Genomic DNA, 18951 nt, shown 5'->3' with positions numbered 1-18951 from the left:
AAAAATAGGAGGCATTTATAACACGCATACAAACAAATAAACAGAACATTCGACAACCCCTTCAGTGTCTCTAATGGATAGATACATCCACGTTAAAGACCTCTAATGATCTGATTTTTAGTTTCCTTGTTTATTACTCACCTATCTAGGATATGATTTCTCTGGTGATAACTAAAGACATCATGCTAATGAAGGAATCTAATGCACAATAGGAACATTGTCACTACTAATATTATTTGCTGGGAGTTAAATAAGGAGAGTGTACGAGAATGTCAAGACGGTTGTCCTTTAGTAAGATACAGTTACACAATGAAATAATGTGTTCAATTTTATCACATCACTGGGTGAAATTGAAATTACTGTGCATGCCTTTTAACTGGCTGAAGGGATATTTTCCAAGAGAAATCTCTCTTTTTCATTCAAAGCAGAAGAGAGGTCTGCAAAGCCTTTGCTCATCCCTGGCATTTTGTGTCATTGTGGGTTATTGCTATTTTGCTGTTATGGTCTCATTGCTTAAAAGTATTTTAGAACATCACAGCCCTTAAGGTAAACTCGAAGAAGGAGAGTGACATTTCTTATTCTGACAAATGCACAAAACATTTATGAAAGCAGAAAAATCAGGAAAGCTTTCTATTTTTATTTATCAATCAAAAATAGCCCTTCCTTTCCTAGTTCTTAAGCAAGTACTTGTAAGCGGGAATAGGACATTCTCTGTGTGTGCAGGCTTGCGTGTGTGCATACACACACCCTGAACTGAATCATGGTGTCTACCAGAAGCCAAAGGTGTCTGGTCATTCTCAACTTGTCACTGATCAAAGTGGCCCAAAGAAGAACTTTCCTTAAAAAGTTGAAATTTATGTTCTTTGAGGTTATCAGCAATTATTTCTCTATCCAGAACAGGGACAGCCTTTTCAAAGGATCTACAAAAATGCTGTGCTTGTTTGTTTTTTCTCTTTAACGTATGTAAGCTGAACCAACAAAAGGTTAAACAGACAAATTTTAACTTAAAAAAAAAACAACCCTACAGATCTCTGTACTTAATCCTCTTCTCCAAACCTAAACCTGAACCAGGTATAACTGTCCTATTATAAGGGGGATTTCCATGTATACCTTTTACCAGGGCTCACAACAACAAAACGATGTGTAGATTACACAATGGCATATAAAAACTCGCCTATGTTCTCTGTGGTATTTTTACAATTATTTCTTTCCCTTACATGCTTTGAAAACACACAACATAGTATGAACGAAGGTTTTATATTGCTCTCTGTACAGCTATTGGCTTTCCGTCACTGTATCACAAATCCACCTGAAATTAAAATTACCATTTAACTTCGACCTAAGCAAATATTGGATTGTATAGGTAATAATACTTTATGCCGTGTATTTCATTACTTAAGAGAAAAAAATGGTTCCAGATTGTCCCAAAAGTCTCACTAAAGATTTTTTATGAAAGCAAGAAAAGTTTTGCTTGTAATACACACGTTTCCTGTACTACTTCTACTTTTGAACACAAGGAAAATACATAATAATAATAATAATAATAATAATAATAATAATAATAATAATAATACTTTTACAAGCTATAAAGCTATCATTATCAGAAATAGATAAGGAAACAAATGAATATAATGAACACTCATAGTACTTTTAGAAGGAAATTGAATCTTCTAGTTGTTACTGCCAGGTATGTTTTCAGGTATCCTGGCAAAGTGAAATCTGCTTTATATAGGTAGATAGATAGTCATCTTATATGATAATTATCAAGTTTAAACAAGTTAAAACTATTATCCATTGCTAGTGGAACGAACTTAGTCTCTTAAATTGCATTGAGGATGGGGTGTGGGGCATCTGTATATAAACTTCTAAGTTTATCCAGAGTGTTTCAGACAGACAACAGTATTCTAGCCGCCATGGATGAAAAGGCAAAGCACACGCTTTCAAAATAAATATGTTCATCATTACCACCTTTACAATGCTACTGTGTCTGTATGTGTATTCCAGTGGAGTGATCCACACTGATACAGCATCTGCCATGCATTTAGCTATACACTATACGTATTATTATTCTTTTCTCAACACAGACTCAGAAAATAAACACGACCATATGTATCCAGTAATGAAAAGGGAGGAATGGAGGGGAGAGCATTTTAAAGATTATCATGCAACAGCAAAACTCACTAACAACAACAACAAAAGTCACAACTGCTCTATGGATGGACATATGCTTTCACAAAATAACTATTTCTGTCATACTATTTAGGTAGAACATCCTTTTCTTATATTTTGTCCTCCCTGCTTTGCTATTGACTGTTTTCTAGTCTTCCCCAAAACTGTGAATATCTAACTCTGGAAAAGTCAAACACTCAAATGGGCAATCGAACACTGTATATGTGGCTCAACAGTGATTTATCAATTGATCTTAATCTGGCTCTAGCCGAGTTAACACTTTTGTTACCAAAGCTGTAAAAAAGCAGTTATTCCAAAGATGCAGACCATAATGTATATGGATGTATTTCAATGCATATACAGAATGACAGGTAAATTGTGGGATTTTTCCTTTGCTGAACATAAAAATAGCTTAGGCCAGTAAAATGGGCAATCAAGCATATTTTAAATCTCAAGTACACAACATCTGAAATTATCTTCTGGGTTTTTATTATTCTACTTTAAAAGTAAGGAATCATTCATAAGGAGTTGCATTTTATCTTATGTTGATTATATTTCTGAATGGTAAGCTGGGATCAGTTGTAATCAGGGTCCCTCTACAGGATAGATCTAAATATACCTTATTTGAATGCAGGCATCCTATGGAGAGAGAAAGCCACGCTGTTAAAACTCTGTTCTATACACAACTGTTATACATTAGGAACTTCATGTCTGGTTATCTCCTCGGGATTGGTAAGTTTGACAACTTTTAATTTCCCCCCTTTTCCTAAAAATTAACAGCAAATGCTCTTTCCTTTACATTACCAAGGGCAAGTGATATTTCCTGTGCCATAATTGAGATCTAAATGACAGCATTTTTACGTGATGGAATTCATTCATTTTGTAAAAAAAATAAAATAAATGAGCTCTTTGAACCACAACTTTTTGTCACTTCAACTTTTTAGTGCAAAACATATGAAGCTCTTTTTCCAAAAAGAAAAAGTATTTGTTTTATTTTTAAGAGGAGAAACAAGCATATGTATTTATGTTTTCTTTTAAAGAAGACCCTCTTTTTGACACTTCCCTCCCCTCCTTGCATTCAATCCAAGTTGAAAGTTTCTCCTCCTCTTCTCCCCACTTCAATTGTGTATAAGCGTCTCTGTGTTTGTGTGTGTGTGTCCTTCAGAGTGTGTCTTTTTCAGGCAGAAGAGCCAAAAGGTTGTGCAAGAGTAGCCACAGCATGTTTGGGTGTGTATCACCAAGTGTGTGGTACGGAGACACCAGCAGCCCCTGTGATTAATTATGGGTTATTACTGGCCTTGCCGTTAACATTTTAGCTTTCCCGTCAGAAGGGCCATAGCAAGCTGCCTTAAAGGCGGCCCCCGATGAAGCAGCTACTCTGGGGAGGATGCCAAGACACAGCTCCGTCGAAACGGTATGTGTATGTGCGTGTTTGAGAAAAGAGAGAGAAAGAGAAAAGAGAGACGGAACAACTAAAACTGTCTCATCTCAAGACCCTCTGCTCTGTGCTGGCAGCTATTCCAGCACAACAGTTCTCTCTCCCCTTCTCCTTCTCTCTTTAAGTCCTGAACAAGGCTGCTTTCTGTCACCTGAACTCAATTAAGCTGCTCTGAGTCCCCCTCCTTAAGTATCACTTTTGATATGGGGGCTTACATATGTGAGTGGGTGGGTGAGGGATTTAGAAAAATTGCTCATATACTAAGATACTTTTTAATTTTAAAAAGGGGGGGGGAGTAGTATCGGGAAAAGAAAGAAAACAAAGGAAAACAAAGGCAACAAATCTTACCAGGAGCAAAATGACCTGTTTTGAAAACTTTCAATAAAAGGGTATTTTTTTTATTTAACAGTGTGTTGATTTTTTTTTTAAAAAAAACCCTCCTTCCTTGAAAAAACTAAGTCCTTTGGGAAGCAGTGAAGTAAGCATAAACATTCCAATGACACTACAGAAATTGTGCAGCGTAAAATGTTCAACAAAAGTGAAATGCAGACAAGTTTTTTTTAAAAATGCAAAAATAAACAAACACAAACACACAGACATAAAAGAAACCCAACAACAACAACACCAGAGTGACGACACGTGAACATGTGGCATTAAAAAGTAAAGCAACATACCTGCTGGGACATTCTGAACAAGAGGTTCGTGTCAGCGTTCTGCCATGTCCCCATGAAACCAGGTTCGGTCGCTGCTGCTCTTGTTCCGAACTGCATGGAGTTGTCAGTGCAGGAGTCTCTTAAAGTCAAGTCTCTTGCCCTCTTTCGCGGTGAGTGTCTCTGAGTGTCTCTGTCTCTCACATCCACTTCTGCCTCTTCTGACTGAAAAGTGAAGGTGGATTTTTTTGAGCCTCTTGGCAGCCAGTAGCAGGAGTGTGGTGTAGTTAAACTAGCTGCTCTGTGCGTTTCATTTGGGGAAGGGGGGCTTTGGGGAGGGGGCCAGTGCTTCTTTCGCACCTTCTGCACAGATACCCCTATCATTTATGCATACACTGTAACTCCCCAAGCTCGCCTTTGCTTGGCTTAACAGCTGCCTGTCAGGTGTGCATGCAGCACAGAGAAGACCCAACCATCAGCTTCATACTCTCAGCCACTGGATGTCATTGGATAGCAGAGGAAGAGAGAGAGAGAGTCAACTGCACCGTTCCACTGTCAGGCACCAAATGACATCCCTCCCAGCCTTAAGATACACAGGCACACACTCTCCAGGAGCATGCTGATCAGAGTGGATTCAGAAGAACAAGCTGTGGCCCTTTCCCTGTTTTTCTTCAACAATGCTGTCAAGAACAGCATGTAATTGCTGACACTTGCCTATTAAACACAGACTGTAAACCTCCTCGCGGAGAAGGGGGAGGAAAGGAGAGGGACAACCAAGTGCTCATTCATCGAGACAATAGGCATGCAGAACACAGCACAAAAGTTGGCCTGGCTTTAAACACAGATACGCATAGGTTATACGCAGACTTTGAAAGAGTCCCAGCCTCCCAAATAAATTCTGAAATAAAGAAAAACTCTTACCAAAAAGGAATGGGGCGGAAGGAAAGAAGACGGTCTCCAACTTCTTTTAAAAATAAAATTGGGAAAAATGCACGCATGCTTCATCTCCCACAGCTTTTTTCCCTTCTGTTTGTTAATTGCCTAAAATGCCTCAAGGAATGTATGTTGTAGAAAAGAAAAAAAGGGGGCTTCCCTTCTCTCCATACAGATAAAAAGCAGGAGGGTGTTTTGAAAAAGACATATTTAGAGTTTCTGGATGTTTTAACTTCCCAAATCACAAAGTGGAGAGAGTGGAATGAAGAAAGAAAGGTGGGGAAGGGTGCACATTTCTATTCAGCAAAAAGGAGCACTTCTCTCTGCTATGATTATCAGCATTCAGATTGTTAACATTTACTAGACATCACAAGAAACAAAAAGCCAATGTTTTCAACAACTTTGTAAACATCATCTATATATATCATCTATATATATTTCAAGGATGGTAAAAACATCAAAACATCCGGGCGTCCCCTGGGCAATATCCTTACAGACTGCCAATTCTCTCACATCAGAAGTGACTTGTAGTTTCTCAAGTTGCTCCTGACAAAAAAAAATTTTTTTTGCTCTGCTGTGAGAAAAGACTGGAAGGATGGGCAAGAGGGAGAGAACACCTACATTGATTACATAAATACTATAACTTCACAAAAAAAGTAAACCAAAATGCATGCCCTCTCATAAAAACAAGCCAAGTTAAACAGGGAGAAAAAATGAGCTCAGGTTTTCTCAACTTAAAAGTGTAAGGAACATTCATCTTCCAATCCAATCTACAAATTCAGAGGACAAATGTACCACTTTCGCAGCCTTTCCTTAACAGAAGAACAACAATAAACCTCACTCTCTCGCAAAGCAACAAAAGAATCCCAAGAAAGCTTCAATGGCAGCTTTGTGTCATTAGTGTGCAATGAGGAAAGATGAGAAAGCGTACACTAAGTTGACACAAATGTGTCTTCCCCTTTAGAACCTGGCATCTCCTGAAAGCTTTTCTGTTAAACTTCCCTCCAGTTCAACTCCATTAAGCACAAAAAAGTCTCCAAAGCTGCAAATGCAATTTCTTGGAAACAAACACAAGAGCCGAAAAAACTGTTGCCTTAAAATATATTAAGTCCACCAGTGGTCAATAAAAATATTCTTGTTGCAGGGGTCGAGGGGAGAGGGAGGGAGGACACCCCCTCCCCACTGCACGCATGTCAATTGTGCCAACAGTGGCTGTACCTTTGCAGCTAGCTATTACCCACTTAAACTCTCTCTAAAATTTGCTAGCCTCTTGCTTTCTGAAGTGGCACTCAGTGCCTTAGACAAGCTGCCTGCTCAGCTCCTGACCTTCCCACTAATGGCTGTTATTTGTGGGAGGCTTAAGGACAATGTCAATAGCCAGCTTTCCCTCCTCTCTTCTCTGCTCTTCTCTGCATCTCTTGTGCGCCGGCTCCCTACCTCTCCGGTTTTTTCCCCTCCTGTCCTGCAATCCTCTCCACTCCCAGAGAGGGGGGGAGGGAGGGGGGAAACCCACACACACAAAATCAACTGGCATGCAGCAGCAAGCACCTGCAGTAATAGACTCTTTTATTAAAACTGTTATTCTGCAAGACTTGAAATTCCCAGTGGACTGGGCCATGTCAAAGCCGATATAATTAACTAGAGGCTCAGCAACGGATCAATTACCAGACAAGCAAGTGATAGTGAAATCAATGAAAGATCATCAGCCACATTATCAGTGTTGCAACTCATTAGGGTAAAACTGAGAAATGTGCTCAAAGCGAGCCCAAGCAAGGTGGCATTACAAAACAAAGGGCTAATTTGGAGACCCTGCTGTGAACAATCTGTAACAGAATTAGCCTCTTTCCCCCCTAAACTGCACAGCTCTGTAACTAAATGTGACAGTCTGAGAGAGGCAGTTTATTAAGACACCAACTCCAAGTTTATTTAGTTCATAAACTCTCTCCTAGAAAATCAATACAGTCTATACAGGGTTATTAGGCTGACTAGCTAATACATCCAAATCTAGTCTTCCCAGGCATCCGCCAAAATCTTACCTACCAGATATGAGGCTGGCAAAGAGTTCAACATCTGCAGAACATGGAATGAAAAGGACCTTATCCCATAGTGGCCTTATCATGGCATGCAACAGCAATGCAGAAGAACATGAGACAGTGGAAGATGCTAATATAATAAAGAAAAACCAGCAGATGAGCATATTGCAGACTCTCTTACCACAAAGTACATTTAATGGCACATCCCTAGTAAAGCAAGAATAGTTTTAATAGGTGTATCAGAATTCGGCAGTACAAAAACACACATCAGATCTCTGCAGGATACGTACAAGGCACATTGTTCTACAAGAAGAGATAACTTCGACCCCTAAAGTAATTATAGAACAATGAAAGAACACACTAACCAGCCCACAAAAAATTCCAATCTCATTTACACTAAATTGGGCATAAAGACCATTGGATTCAATACGGCTTAGTTCAACAAAACACGGAGAGGGCTACAACATATTTGAAAGGACACTTTTCATGTTCACTAATTTCCACAAGGAAAAATATAGTATGGGAAACTAGTTGGAGATGGTCATAACTGTACAAGAGTATCAGAATTCACAATTTGGTTGCCTACGAATTCCATTATGGAAAGGCTTCTGTATAGCATTTCATTAGCCCTTAATTTTATGAAAATTGACACATCAAGTTGTTATCAGATAGCAAACTCAAATTTCATCCCCAATGTTAATTTTTCCCTTTGAAATTAATTATTCCATTTCCATTTCCATCTGTTCAGGAAGTTTGCTGTTTTGTTTCATTTTAAACACTGTCTCCATACACAAGGATGTTAACTCACTACCTCACCTGCAAATGGAAGGTTTTTCTCCTATTTCTCCCATAATCACAAATTCTACAAGCAAATAATAGTCCCTGCTCCCAGAACGTTTGGAATACACTAGCCATGTTTTACATAAACTCTGAACAAAACTTTTTAAAGTTTCCAGTTAATCTTTTGTAATTCCTACAGCCACTTACATCCTTTATTCACAAGATTCTTGTAATCTTTTATAAAGATGAAAAAATGTTTTTTTTTTAATCATATGATGGGACTGAAAAACAAGGAAAGAAATGCTCAGCCCTTTTACTCTGAAAAATCAACTAATTTAGACACAGTTCTGCCAACTATGGAAGCATAAAATTATTTCCTGATTTTATATTTAAATATTACATTGCTCATGATGTCACTACAAGTAAGGGATTGCTACTAAGCAAGTTAGCTTCTCCAAAATTCACAGCTAAACAATTACATATTAATCTTTACAATAATAATTATATTTACCTAACTAGAAAAATATAATTATTTTAAACATAAGATTGATGATTTTTTGTCAATTTTTTTTGTTTTGCAAATTTATCGATGTTAATAAACCATATGTTCCATCTTTAACATGTGAAGCCATTAAAGCAGATTTTCCCCAATACTTGAGATGTTAATCAGGAAAACAATTACAGATTTTTGTTAATGTTTACATGCATATAAATATGTTACTCTACATGTACATTCAGTGAGGTCCAATTAGCTGAAAAATTTGCATTTCAGTTAGTATGAGCTAACAAGACTGTGGGGAGACAATGCAATTCAATCAGCCGCATAAGAAATAATGCTGTTTTCCTATAAGCATTAATTCCCACAACTGGTCCTTTTAAAATGTTACTGATATTTACAGTATTTGTTTTCCTAACATTTAGGCACTCACTATAAATGCTGAAATTATCTATGCATGGAACAGTGTCCTATGCAGAGGAACTGGAGAGGAAAAAAGATGCAACAGTAACCATAAATTGTTATAAATCCTATGCCCAACTACACTTAGAATTAATGCTGTTTGGCACCACTTTAACTGTCATGGCTCAATGCTACAGAATCATGGAAATTGTAGTTTTACAAAGTCTTCAGTCTTCTCTTCCAAGAGGTGCTGGGTACTCACCAAACTATAAATCCCAATATTCCATAGCGTCAAACCATGGCAGGTAAAGTAATGCAATTCTACAGTGCAGATGCGCCCTATGTCTTGTTTCTAAAGTAAATGTACAATATGCTGCAAGGTTTTGGTCTAAGGTTCTACTCAAAATCACACAAAACATGGGTGGGCCTTTTACTTCATTGATCATACAGGCTGATAGATACAAAGCTTGAGTTTCTCCAGCTCATGCACTGTGTAATACAATGTAATAGGTTTCTTCTATAACAGACACACAGACTAGAGAGATTTGCAAGTTTGCAAAACTCCAAGAAAGAAATTTCAAGAGTTAAAGCTTTTATCCGGGCACCTGTTGAGGGGCAGGGTATATAAATCAACTAGATAAAAGTCAAACATAATGCAATGTAGCAGTATTGTAGTCCCTATTCTTCTATAAGGTGAAAACAAGGGATCGCACAAAAGCAAAAGAATCAAAAGGTGTGAGAGTCTTCTTACTCTTTAAGGAAATTTCAGAGTGAATGGCAAACCTCAGATTTCCAGCAATCACAAACCTCAGTTTTGTACAGTGTAAATGCTACCTTTTGTAGCGAAGCGATTTGGGTTAATTGGCAAGGTTGGATCACACATCCAGTATGCCTTTCCAGTTATATACAACTTTGTTAACTATTCTGTATGCTTCATTGACTTACTGTACAGTACCTGTAATTCCCAGAGTTCACTTTGCTGTAGCTGTTAACAGATTCTATAATTTGTAATGACAGTAAACTACCCTTTGCTCTTCCCTTATTCACTATTCATTTTCCAGGGTGGGTTAAATAGATTGCTGGGTTAAAGATCAGTGGTTTTTCATGTGACATACTCTGCTATTCATCTAATGGCCTGTTAGGACAAAACTGTCCCTGTTCTTCCCAAAATAATAAAACGGGTCCTCCACATCGCATGACAATCAGCCCTCACTTGTGTCCAAAGAGCAAAGCTTAGATAACTTTCTAGACATTTTAATAAATATGTGCCTGGAACGGGTTCAGCAAAAGCGAGGAAAATCTTCTCGCAAGTACAGAATATTAGTATTCTTTCATGTTGAACTGTATGGCCATATATGTATTTACATAATATATGTGCCCTATCACAGGGCCCACTCAAGAATTAGCATGCCCCAGGCCATTTTGAGCCTAATGAATAGTTTCATCTCAGAGTTGCTGAGGTACATTGGAGCACTGGGAATGAGATAACTAGGAAGGGGGTTGATTTGATAATCAAACATCATAAGCCATGCATTGGCTTTAGTCCCTGTTTTGAGTGCAGGATTACCATGTGAAGCTGCTTCACACTTTAAAAAAAAAAAAAGAGCATTGCTCCATATATCCAGCCCAATTGTGAGGCAGCCCTCCAGAATATCAGGGAAATACCCAGTCTATCACTTTTTATTTGGTCTTTTTCATTTAGTATTCCATGAGGCTGAACCTGGAAGTTTTTGTGTTCAAAGCATATCCTCTGCCACCGGACTATGGTCACTCCCCAAAGAATTATATCCCATCCAAGAAGAAATGCTATATTTTAATGACTTCAGTAGGAATTAAACCTTGGTTGACTTTGGGGAACCTTTTCTATATACTCATGTTAAGTCTATAAAATTACTCCAAAATCAATAAAAAAAAACCTGGATCAACAAATCTACAAGTCAATGTGAGTAGTTTACCTTTACTCTTATTAAAAAGGAATCATTCCATTCTCAGAGTAGAGTGGTGAAAGGCAAGAGCTCAGTTGGTCTTGGAAAAACCTAAAAGAAGCACCCTAATCTCTCCACCGTGATACAATTTCTTGCCCCTTGAGGTGGCATTGGTGCTTTCCCTCTCTGCTGAATGACTTTCAACTCACACCAAAATCCATAATGTTGGCCCCCAGACCTGCCCTGGACTTATACATGATGTCAAGGTATCCATGAGTATATATGGTAAACGTCTTCCTAATTTGCCTTGGGCAAAACTCCATAACAATCTGATATTCTGTTTCATGCTGGTGCTAAAAGGACAAGTAATTCTAAAATATGCAGGCCATTCTCTGTTCATTTGTCAAACTTTTTAGCAGCAGCAGAACCAATTGCAGCATCTGGAACCAACATCTTATCTGATGCAGAAAACAGGATCAGTTTTGCTAACTGCACTAGAAAAAGCCCTGTAACTGACTGTAGGACCTGGTTCTAACTGGTGTTAGGACTGCAATACTTCTCATGTATTTATTACTCTTAGTAGGGTGGCACAGTTGTAATATAACCCTGCTTCAAAGTTGAGGCTGGCCCAGACAAAGTATTCTTGACCAGTGCCTCACAGCAAAATGACAAAAACCACTCCAACTTAAATGCAGGCGGTCCAAAGCCACCTGTCATTTTTAATGTTCCTCCAGGTCCATAGTATTAATACTAAAGCATACTGAGGAGCAATAATATATGAGAGGTTAATGTTACCAGGAGTACACATCTGCCACATTTAATAGGCACTTGTTTTAATATCTTATAGTACCTTAAGCACTGAGCTTTCTTTCACATAACCTTTGTGGAAAGTTGCAGTTAAGCTCTCCCAATGCATGAGATGCAAGAAGTATTGACTTTTGGCCACTCGCTATCTCTCTATTCCTCTACAAAACACACCACTCTGGACCTGTTGGCATTATGGAAGGAGGGGTGGTAAATGGAACCAAACCTACAATGCAACTGGGTGGGTAGGATGTGATACAGAGGGTGATATCAACCAGGTACGGTTTTGGAGGAGGAAGAGTGGTTGCTACTGTGCAAAATGAGCTGGAGCAAGAGGGAGCGGTAGCAAGTATAGCACCAAGGAGGAATGGAAGCAGCAAGAATGGAGCACCAAGAGATAGAAAAGTGGCAAACAAACAAAATTGGAAGATGAAGGAAGGATGGAAAGGAGTGAGCGGAGAGAGCAGTAATATGACCAAAATCTGCCCATGCACATGAAGGTGAAAAACCTCAAATAAGAACATTGTTATTTTTCCCTAAGAGAACACCTCTTCTCGGAAGATGACCAAAGAATCATATCAGTGGACCTAGAGATTCCAAGAGAGGTGTTTTTTCCCTAAAAAATCTATGTCTTCCAAAATGGCTGGAGGATTTGACCATAAAGTCACACTGGAAGACCAAGAAACTACTAGAGAGAACATTTTAGTCAAAGCTGTGAATAATCAAATCATGAAAAACTCAAAACCACTAATGTGGAAAGACACCTAGCTTTGCCCAAGGGATCAAACAGAGCAGGCAACATAAAGAACATTTTTGTCAGGCCTTTCATATATACCCAAGGGTTTTTTAGAGCCTTGGCACCAGGACACACCAGTTCAAGACATACAATTTTGCCTTTCCAAGAATAAAAATCCAAAGTTCATTGTGAAGTAGACCTGAACCAAACTAGGCCACATCTACACTGCCATATAATGCAGTTTCATAATGTTGTTTAGCTACATTATATGGCAGTGTAGACTCATATAATGCAGCTCAATATAAGGCAGATGAATTATAGAATTGCATTCTATGGCAGCATAGATGGGGTCCTAGATTCATCCTATGATTGTGGATTATAGAAAATCAACACTTGTTTTGAATCCACGTTCTGTTCCTACCTTTCCCTCTAGCTAGTTTCAGCTACAAATTCTTCTAAAAGTAACACACATTTTATGAGTTACATTAATACAAGATAGGGCTATATATTCTTACAAGACAAGGGACTTAATATATGAAAATTACACAAAGCTGGCAGAATGACAATAGTTCAGAGGTGGCATTTCAATCGAGCAAACAGCATTTTCTTCCCCCAAGAATGCAAGTAATGGAATTGCTCAGCAACATCTGTTAAACTATGAAATGCTAACAGATGTCTTAAGTGAAAAAAAGTAGAGGAATCCATACAGGAAACTTTATGCCAAACAGATAATACTACGATCTTTCCACATATTACAGAGGAAAAAAATATTGGCAGCTTGCTTCTTTTCTGTAAAACTAATGAAGCATCTCTTCCGCTTTGGTTTTAGGAAGATACTGACTCATAACTTCTTTTAAAATCCCAGTAATGACTCTTATTTTTAGAAATGTATGTTCAAATACTAATGGTTCCAAAATGTTTATCTGTTGTAACTGAATCACTGATGTTTTGATAAATGGATGAGATGAGATCTAACTGTTGCAGACTGAAAAAACCCTATTATATTGGGGTTCCATAGAAGGAGCACAGCACTTAGCTTGCCTACCATGTGGTTTCAGACTGAATATGCACAGTAGCCACAGCAGTACCGCAGAGCTACTACCACACAGAAGAGTATTTTAATGTCTTTCATATATCCAGTATAAAATGGACTGTAATATTTACCTTTAAACAAGCACGCAGATAGTTCGATTCATATGAAGTCCAGACAAGTTTAAAATCTATTACTGTTGAACTTGAATAATAAAAATTCTCTAGACTCTAAATGAAAGACTCAAACATGCAACCATTATGTCTCACCATCAAGCAGTGGACAGTGAGATCAGAATCAGGTACACCCATCTTGCTACTTACCCAATAATTTACAAGCACACATAGTTTTTCACCTTTTAAGTGGACATCTGGCCAACACTATGACTTTTTCTAGGAATTAAGCTAGGGTCCTGGATGCTTTAGAATACTGGTTCCCAAACTTTAGTCCTCCAGCTGTTTTGAACTTTAACTCCTTGAAGTTGCAGCCAGCTTGACCAACAGTTAAGAAATATGGCAGCTGAAGTCAAAAACACCTGGAAGACCAAAGTTTGGGAAACATTTCAACTTAGTTTCTTTTCTGGCTATGGGGATGAAAATGACATTAATTGACTTGATCTATGATGTTCATTTGGATAAAGACAGATACCTGTAGTTCTTGTTCTTAACCTCCCATTATAGCAGTGGTTCTCAACCTGTGAGTCCCCAGATGTTTTGGCCTTCAACTCCCAGAAATCCTAACAGTTGGTAAACTGGCTGGGATTTCTGGGAGTTGTAGGCCAAAACACCTGGGGACCAACAGACTGAGAAACACTGCATTATAGGCTGATGTGATGGACCACACCATTCTCCTGGAGCCCTTAGTTGAGATTTCCCCTTGTTAGTGCTCTCTGAATATTTTGGAGTGGAGTTCCAATCTTCCCAGGCCTGTAGGCAGGATTTTGATTCGGGGGAGCTGGGGTTTTGATTCGGGGGGGGGGGGCTGAGTCTGGGTGAGAGAGGATTTACCTTTGGTATCGTTATTCCAATACCCCCATGCATATGGGATATGTTGAGCATGGTTATCAGATCATGATATGAATAAACATAAAAGTTTAAATAATAAATGTAAGGCCTTCTCACGGACCACCCTGAGAATTTGGGGGGGGGGGGGGCTGAAGCCCCTCAAGCCCCCCCCCCCATGGCGACATACTGTAATGACAGTAACCTAAAACATCTAAAAGGTGCTAGATTGATAAGACTACTTTGGAGAACTTGTGGAGTTTGTTTCCAAAATCTACAAAATTCAAAAATGAAAATAAAAGAAAATTGAGTTATAGGTGGCAGCACATTGTTGACCAGGAGCAAAATATTATGCCCTGGTCAAAAAAATATCTAAATTTCATCAAATCACTTTGGTACAGGTTTTGGAAAACGACATTTTATAGCAAAGTGATGCCTATCCTCTGCACGTTGGGATTCCTGTAGAGTTTGTTCAGAATGATTGGGTACATTTTGGAAACAAGCTCTACATTTAGTAAGTGAAGTAGACATGGCAGCCCAGTGATTACACTGTTTTTGTCTCTTTAGATGCATACGGTAATAATTAGTTACAGGCAAATGCATTTGGAAACTGGTTTGTGGAGTTATATAATTAATGATAAAGATGTTCAACAACACTGAAATATGAATTCTCTTAATAAGACTATAGATAAGCAATGGAAAAAATGCAGCCAGTGAGCTCCCCAAGCCCATTTTGATAGCTAGCAGACTTTCAAAAGCTTAAAAAAAACTGGCAAAAAAGTATTGGAAACTTTCTTCTTCTTCTTTTTGGCCCCAGTGTTTCCGCATGCCCTCTAGGAGCCATGGGGCAATTCTGGCACATTTCCCTGCTCTTCTATGCCCCAGGACAGCATTTTTTAAAAATACAGATCCTTCCTCTTTTATTAAAAAAGGCCAAAATGGCAACCACTCCCCCCAAAATATAGAGAAAACCTCCAAGCACAAATTAAAGTGGTTTTAGGGGAATTTCTTCACCCAAAGCAGGAGTCGCAATGGGCAAGTACTGACACAAGTCATATCAAAATACGTTACAGGTGTTCTTCATCCTGGCTGGATACATACCTGTTTGCTACAATGAGTGAGACAGTTTTTGTAATTTAAGTGGGGAGGGGGAAAATAATCAATATATTTTGTTTAAACTACATTTATTGATGCTTCCCGCAGAATAATTTCAATCCATATTGTGCACAGTGGTTTCTGTTTCTCACAGAAATAGTCCTTTTTAAGGGAACTTTAAACAACTGAAGTTACTGTACTCTAAGCAATTTATTTACAAGTCTATTGCAGTTTTCAACTTACTATCTGAAAGGGATTCCTATGCTTGATAGCATGTCTACACAACAAATTTAAATCATATACTCAGGAGCTCAGCTTTCTGAATATTGGAAGCTTTCTATTGCTGGTCCCTCAGACCTTTTTACAGGACCACACAGTAAAACTTCCATAATTGCAGAACTAATATGCAATTTTACTTACCTGCAGCAGGAGGGAATGTTCTCTATAGATACTTGCTTTGTCTTCCAGGCAATTCTATGTTATACTTCACCCCAAAGTTACCGTAAAGTTGTGTTGGAAGAGCTGGCAAATTCCCAGAGAGGATACCTCTAGGGCCCCTTCCACACAGCTGAATAAAATCCCACATATTCTGCTTTGAAGTGGAATATGTGGTAGTGTGGACTCCAACAACCCAGTTCAAAGCAGATATTGTGGGATTTTCTGCCTTGATATTCTGGGTTATATGGCTGTGTGGAAGGGCCCGATCCTCCAATGCATCTCTATTGAATGCTGGGACAAAGTGAGGTAATTCAGTGGTGTTCCATCATATCTGGGGTTTCTTGGAACCATAATTCAGATGAAAATTTATCTCCATGGATACTGGAGTCTTACTTAACCAATTTACTACTTAACTTATTTACTAAACTTACAAGGTTTAGTGCAAAAGGTGTGCATTGTTCCTAACTCTTATACATATCAAAATTTCTAGCATGCATACACATTTCTAATATACATGGGGTATTTGTAGTGCTAGGATATTTTAACACTACTATTTTAATTGATGGTCCAGTGGCAAAACAAAATTAACAGCAAATTGATCATGGAATAATCACTAGAATGTGTTGTCAAATCACTAGAATCTAGGGCCCTTCCACACAGCCATATAACCCAGAATATCAAGGCAGAAAATCCCACAATATCTGCTTTAAAAACTGGGATATCTGAGTCCACACTGCCATATATTCCAATTCAAAGCAGAAAATGTGGGATTTTATTCAGCTGTGTGGAAGGGGCCTCAGTCACATTATTTTGATTATTGTAGTTGCTGAACAACAGAACACAGACTTAGAAAGCAAATTGCTCACGAGCTAATATAATAATACATGATTAATTCAGTGAAAATGGTGAATGGGTCACCCGTTGTTCATCTTCTGTGTTTTATTTCTTGTTTGCTATTGGGATTTTGTACTGATTTACAGTACTGGTGATAATCAGATTGGTTATAATTGGAATACATAATAGGAAATATGGATTATCATGGGAACTGTTTGTCTTATTATACAGAATGCTCTCAAAATATAAACATGAATACTATGAACAAGTGGCAATATTTCATAAAAGTTCACGTAAAAGGACTACAGTGATAAAAGCAGTAATACCTGATTAATTTCTCCCTCCACTTACAAAGTAAGTTGCAATCAGTATGGATATATTCAATGTCATATGTCAATATATGAGACACTAGTAACACTTTCTAGTCAGACACACTAAATAATGTGATATTGAAATAATTCACCTTGCTGTGATGACTTTAACTTATGTATTGATGTTTTTCAATTAATTTTCCAGGATATGTTAACTCAATGTAACATTTGTGTCTCCGAACATTTTAAATTGTATTTCTACACACACAACAGAAAAGGTTATAGAGGTTTCCATGCACACGTTAACAGCCCTATACATTTAAAAGCACAAAAAACATTGTGTATATTCATTGTGCCATAAATTTATTTTCCCTTTTACTTTGAATATGCAGAGATCTGGACTAAGATGGGACTAATCAACTCACTCCTTTTCTATAGTCCACAAACTGAACATGGATAACTTTAGGCCACTTGTTTTTTCTGAGCATAACCCAACCCACAAGGTTATGATGAAGATAAAAATGGGGGTGGGTACAGCTCCTTTGAGGAAGAGTAGATTGAAATGTACTTTAAAAAAATAATCTGCATTTGAGCCTCTAAAACAGCTCACATAATTCAATTTCCTACTGCTGGGAATTCAGTTGGGATATCTTTTTCAAAGTATCTTTGAAAATATTTTCTAGTATCATCAGGTGCTGTAAGGTGTATTATAGATGAAGAAACTGATAAAACCACTTCTGAGTAGTCCTTGTTTGAGATAATGTTGTGAAATCCATGGGGGTCACTAGAAGTCAACAGGCAACTTGAAGCCACATGTATACATACACAACAAAAATCAACAATATGACAGACTGTTGTTACAAAAGAGGCACCTTTTGAGACCCTGAAAATGCATGGTATTTACAAGTGCATAATTCAAAAGTAAATAGGCTTTGTTGTTACTAAGGCTGCAATCCTGTACACATTTCTCTGGAAGCAAGCTCTAATAAAAGCGGTGGGAATTACTTTGAAGTACACCTACGTAAAATTGCACTGTCATTCACTGACTACATAAATGATTGAATTGCCTCACAGCTTTATTGGCAATTATTGAAGACTGCATTAGCCAAAAAAGCATCTCTCTCTCTTTCAAACAGATGAACAATACATCCCAGCACCTAAGCAAAAGCTTCAACTATGACTGCTACCAAAGCTACTACTTGAACTTAAACAAAAAGATTCATTTGCTGCTTTGCAGTATTTCAGTTGCAAAGATGAAAGGCTCACATATGGATATATGGACTCACACCAAAATACACACTGTACTCACAAGGCATAGTGATTTTTTGTCTTTTTGGGGGGGGGGGGGGTCCCTTTAATGAAAGTTACCTCAAGGAAGATGAGTCAACATGGGCATAGAGTGAAACAACGGTCCCAATATATGTTTGATAAATAGTTGTTGCTTCATAAAAGGCGAACAGTAATGGATCTGGAAGATAACAATTAATTTATTCTACAGCAACAGGTCAACCATACAACTCTCCTGTAGTTATCAAGGGACAAGATATTTCCCCACAAAGAGGCCTCCTGTCGCAATCTGGTATTGCGACATCTGAAAGCACCTTTGTATTGCAATGTATGAAAGCACCATTGGAAATGCTGTACCGCTTCAAAGCAGTATTAGAACTGACGGCTTAGATGAGATTGATCTTTTGAGCTTCATGGTCTCTCGTTGTCAACAGTACATTATAAAACCAATACTAAATACTTTATAAACAGCTCTCCCCAAAGTATGTTAGAAGAACAGTGCACATTTCATGCCCTATAGTTTGGTAGCCACATATCCATCAAACAATTAAATAATTCATCAGTGGCTCAGAAGTGCAATTGAACTTTC

At 38.1% G+C, this 18951-nt stretch overlaps 1 protein-coding gene across 4 annotated transcripts in view; it reads right to left on the bottom strand.

Annotated features, from left to right (window-relative positions):
- bnc2 (basonuclin zinc finger protein 2) overlaps positions 1–18951 on the bottom strand; it is a 472589-nt gene that overhangs the window by 311089 nt on the left and 142549 nt on the right. The window contains exons 1-2 of one of the 4 annotated variants that reach the window (XM_062971893.1): positions 5179–6642; positions 4282–4482 (exon numbers count right to left, since the gene is read on the bottom strand). In XM_062971893.1, the coding sequence (XP_062827963.1) occupies positions 4282–4482; positions 5179–5262 (285 nt within the window). In that variant the 5' untranslated portion in view covers positions 5263–6642. Of the gene's footprint in view, positions 1–4281; positions 4483–5178; positions 6643–18951 lie in introns of those variants that run through there. The other 3 variants (XM_062971889.1, XM_062971890.1, XM_062971892.1) reach the window with 3 other exon arrangements.

The sequence above is a fragment of the Anolis carolinensis genome, chromosome 2 (genome assembly GCF_035594765.1).
Source record: "Anolis carolinensis isolate JA03-04 chromosome 2, rAnoCar3.1.pri, whole genome shotgun sequence".
Lineage (NCBI taxonomy): Eukaryota > Metazoa > Chordata > Lepidosauria > Squamata > Dactyloidae > Anolis > Anolis carolinensis.
This window is presented reverse-complemented; position numbering and strand designations above follow the sequence as displayed.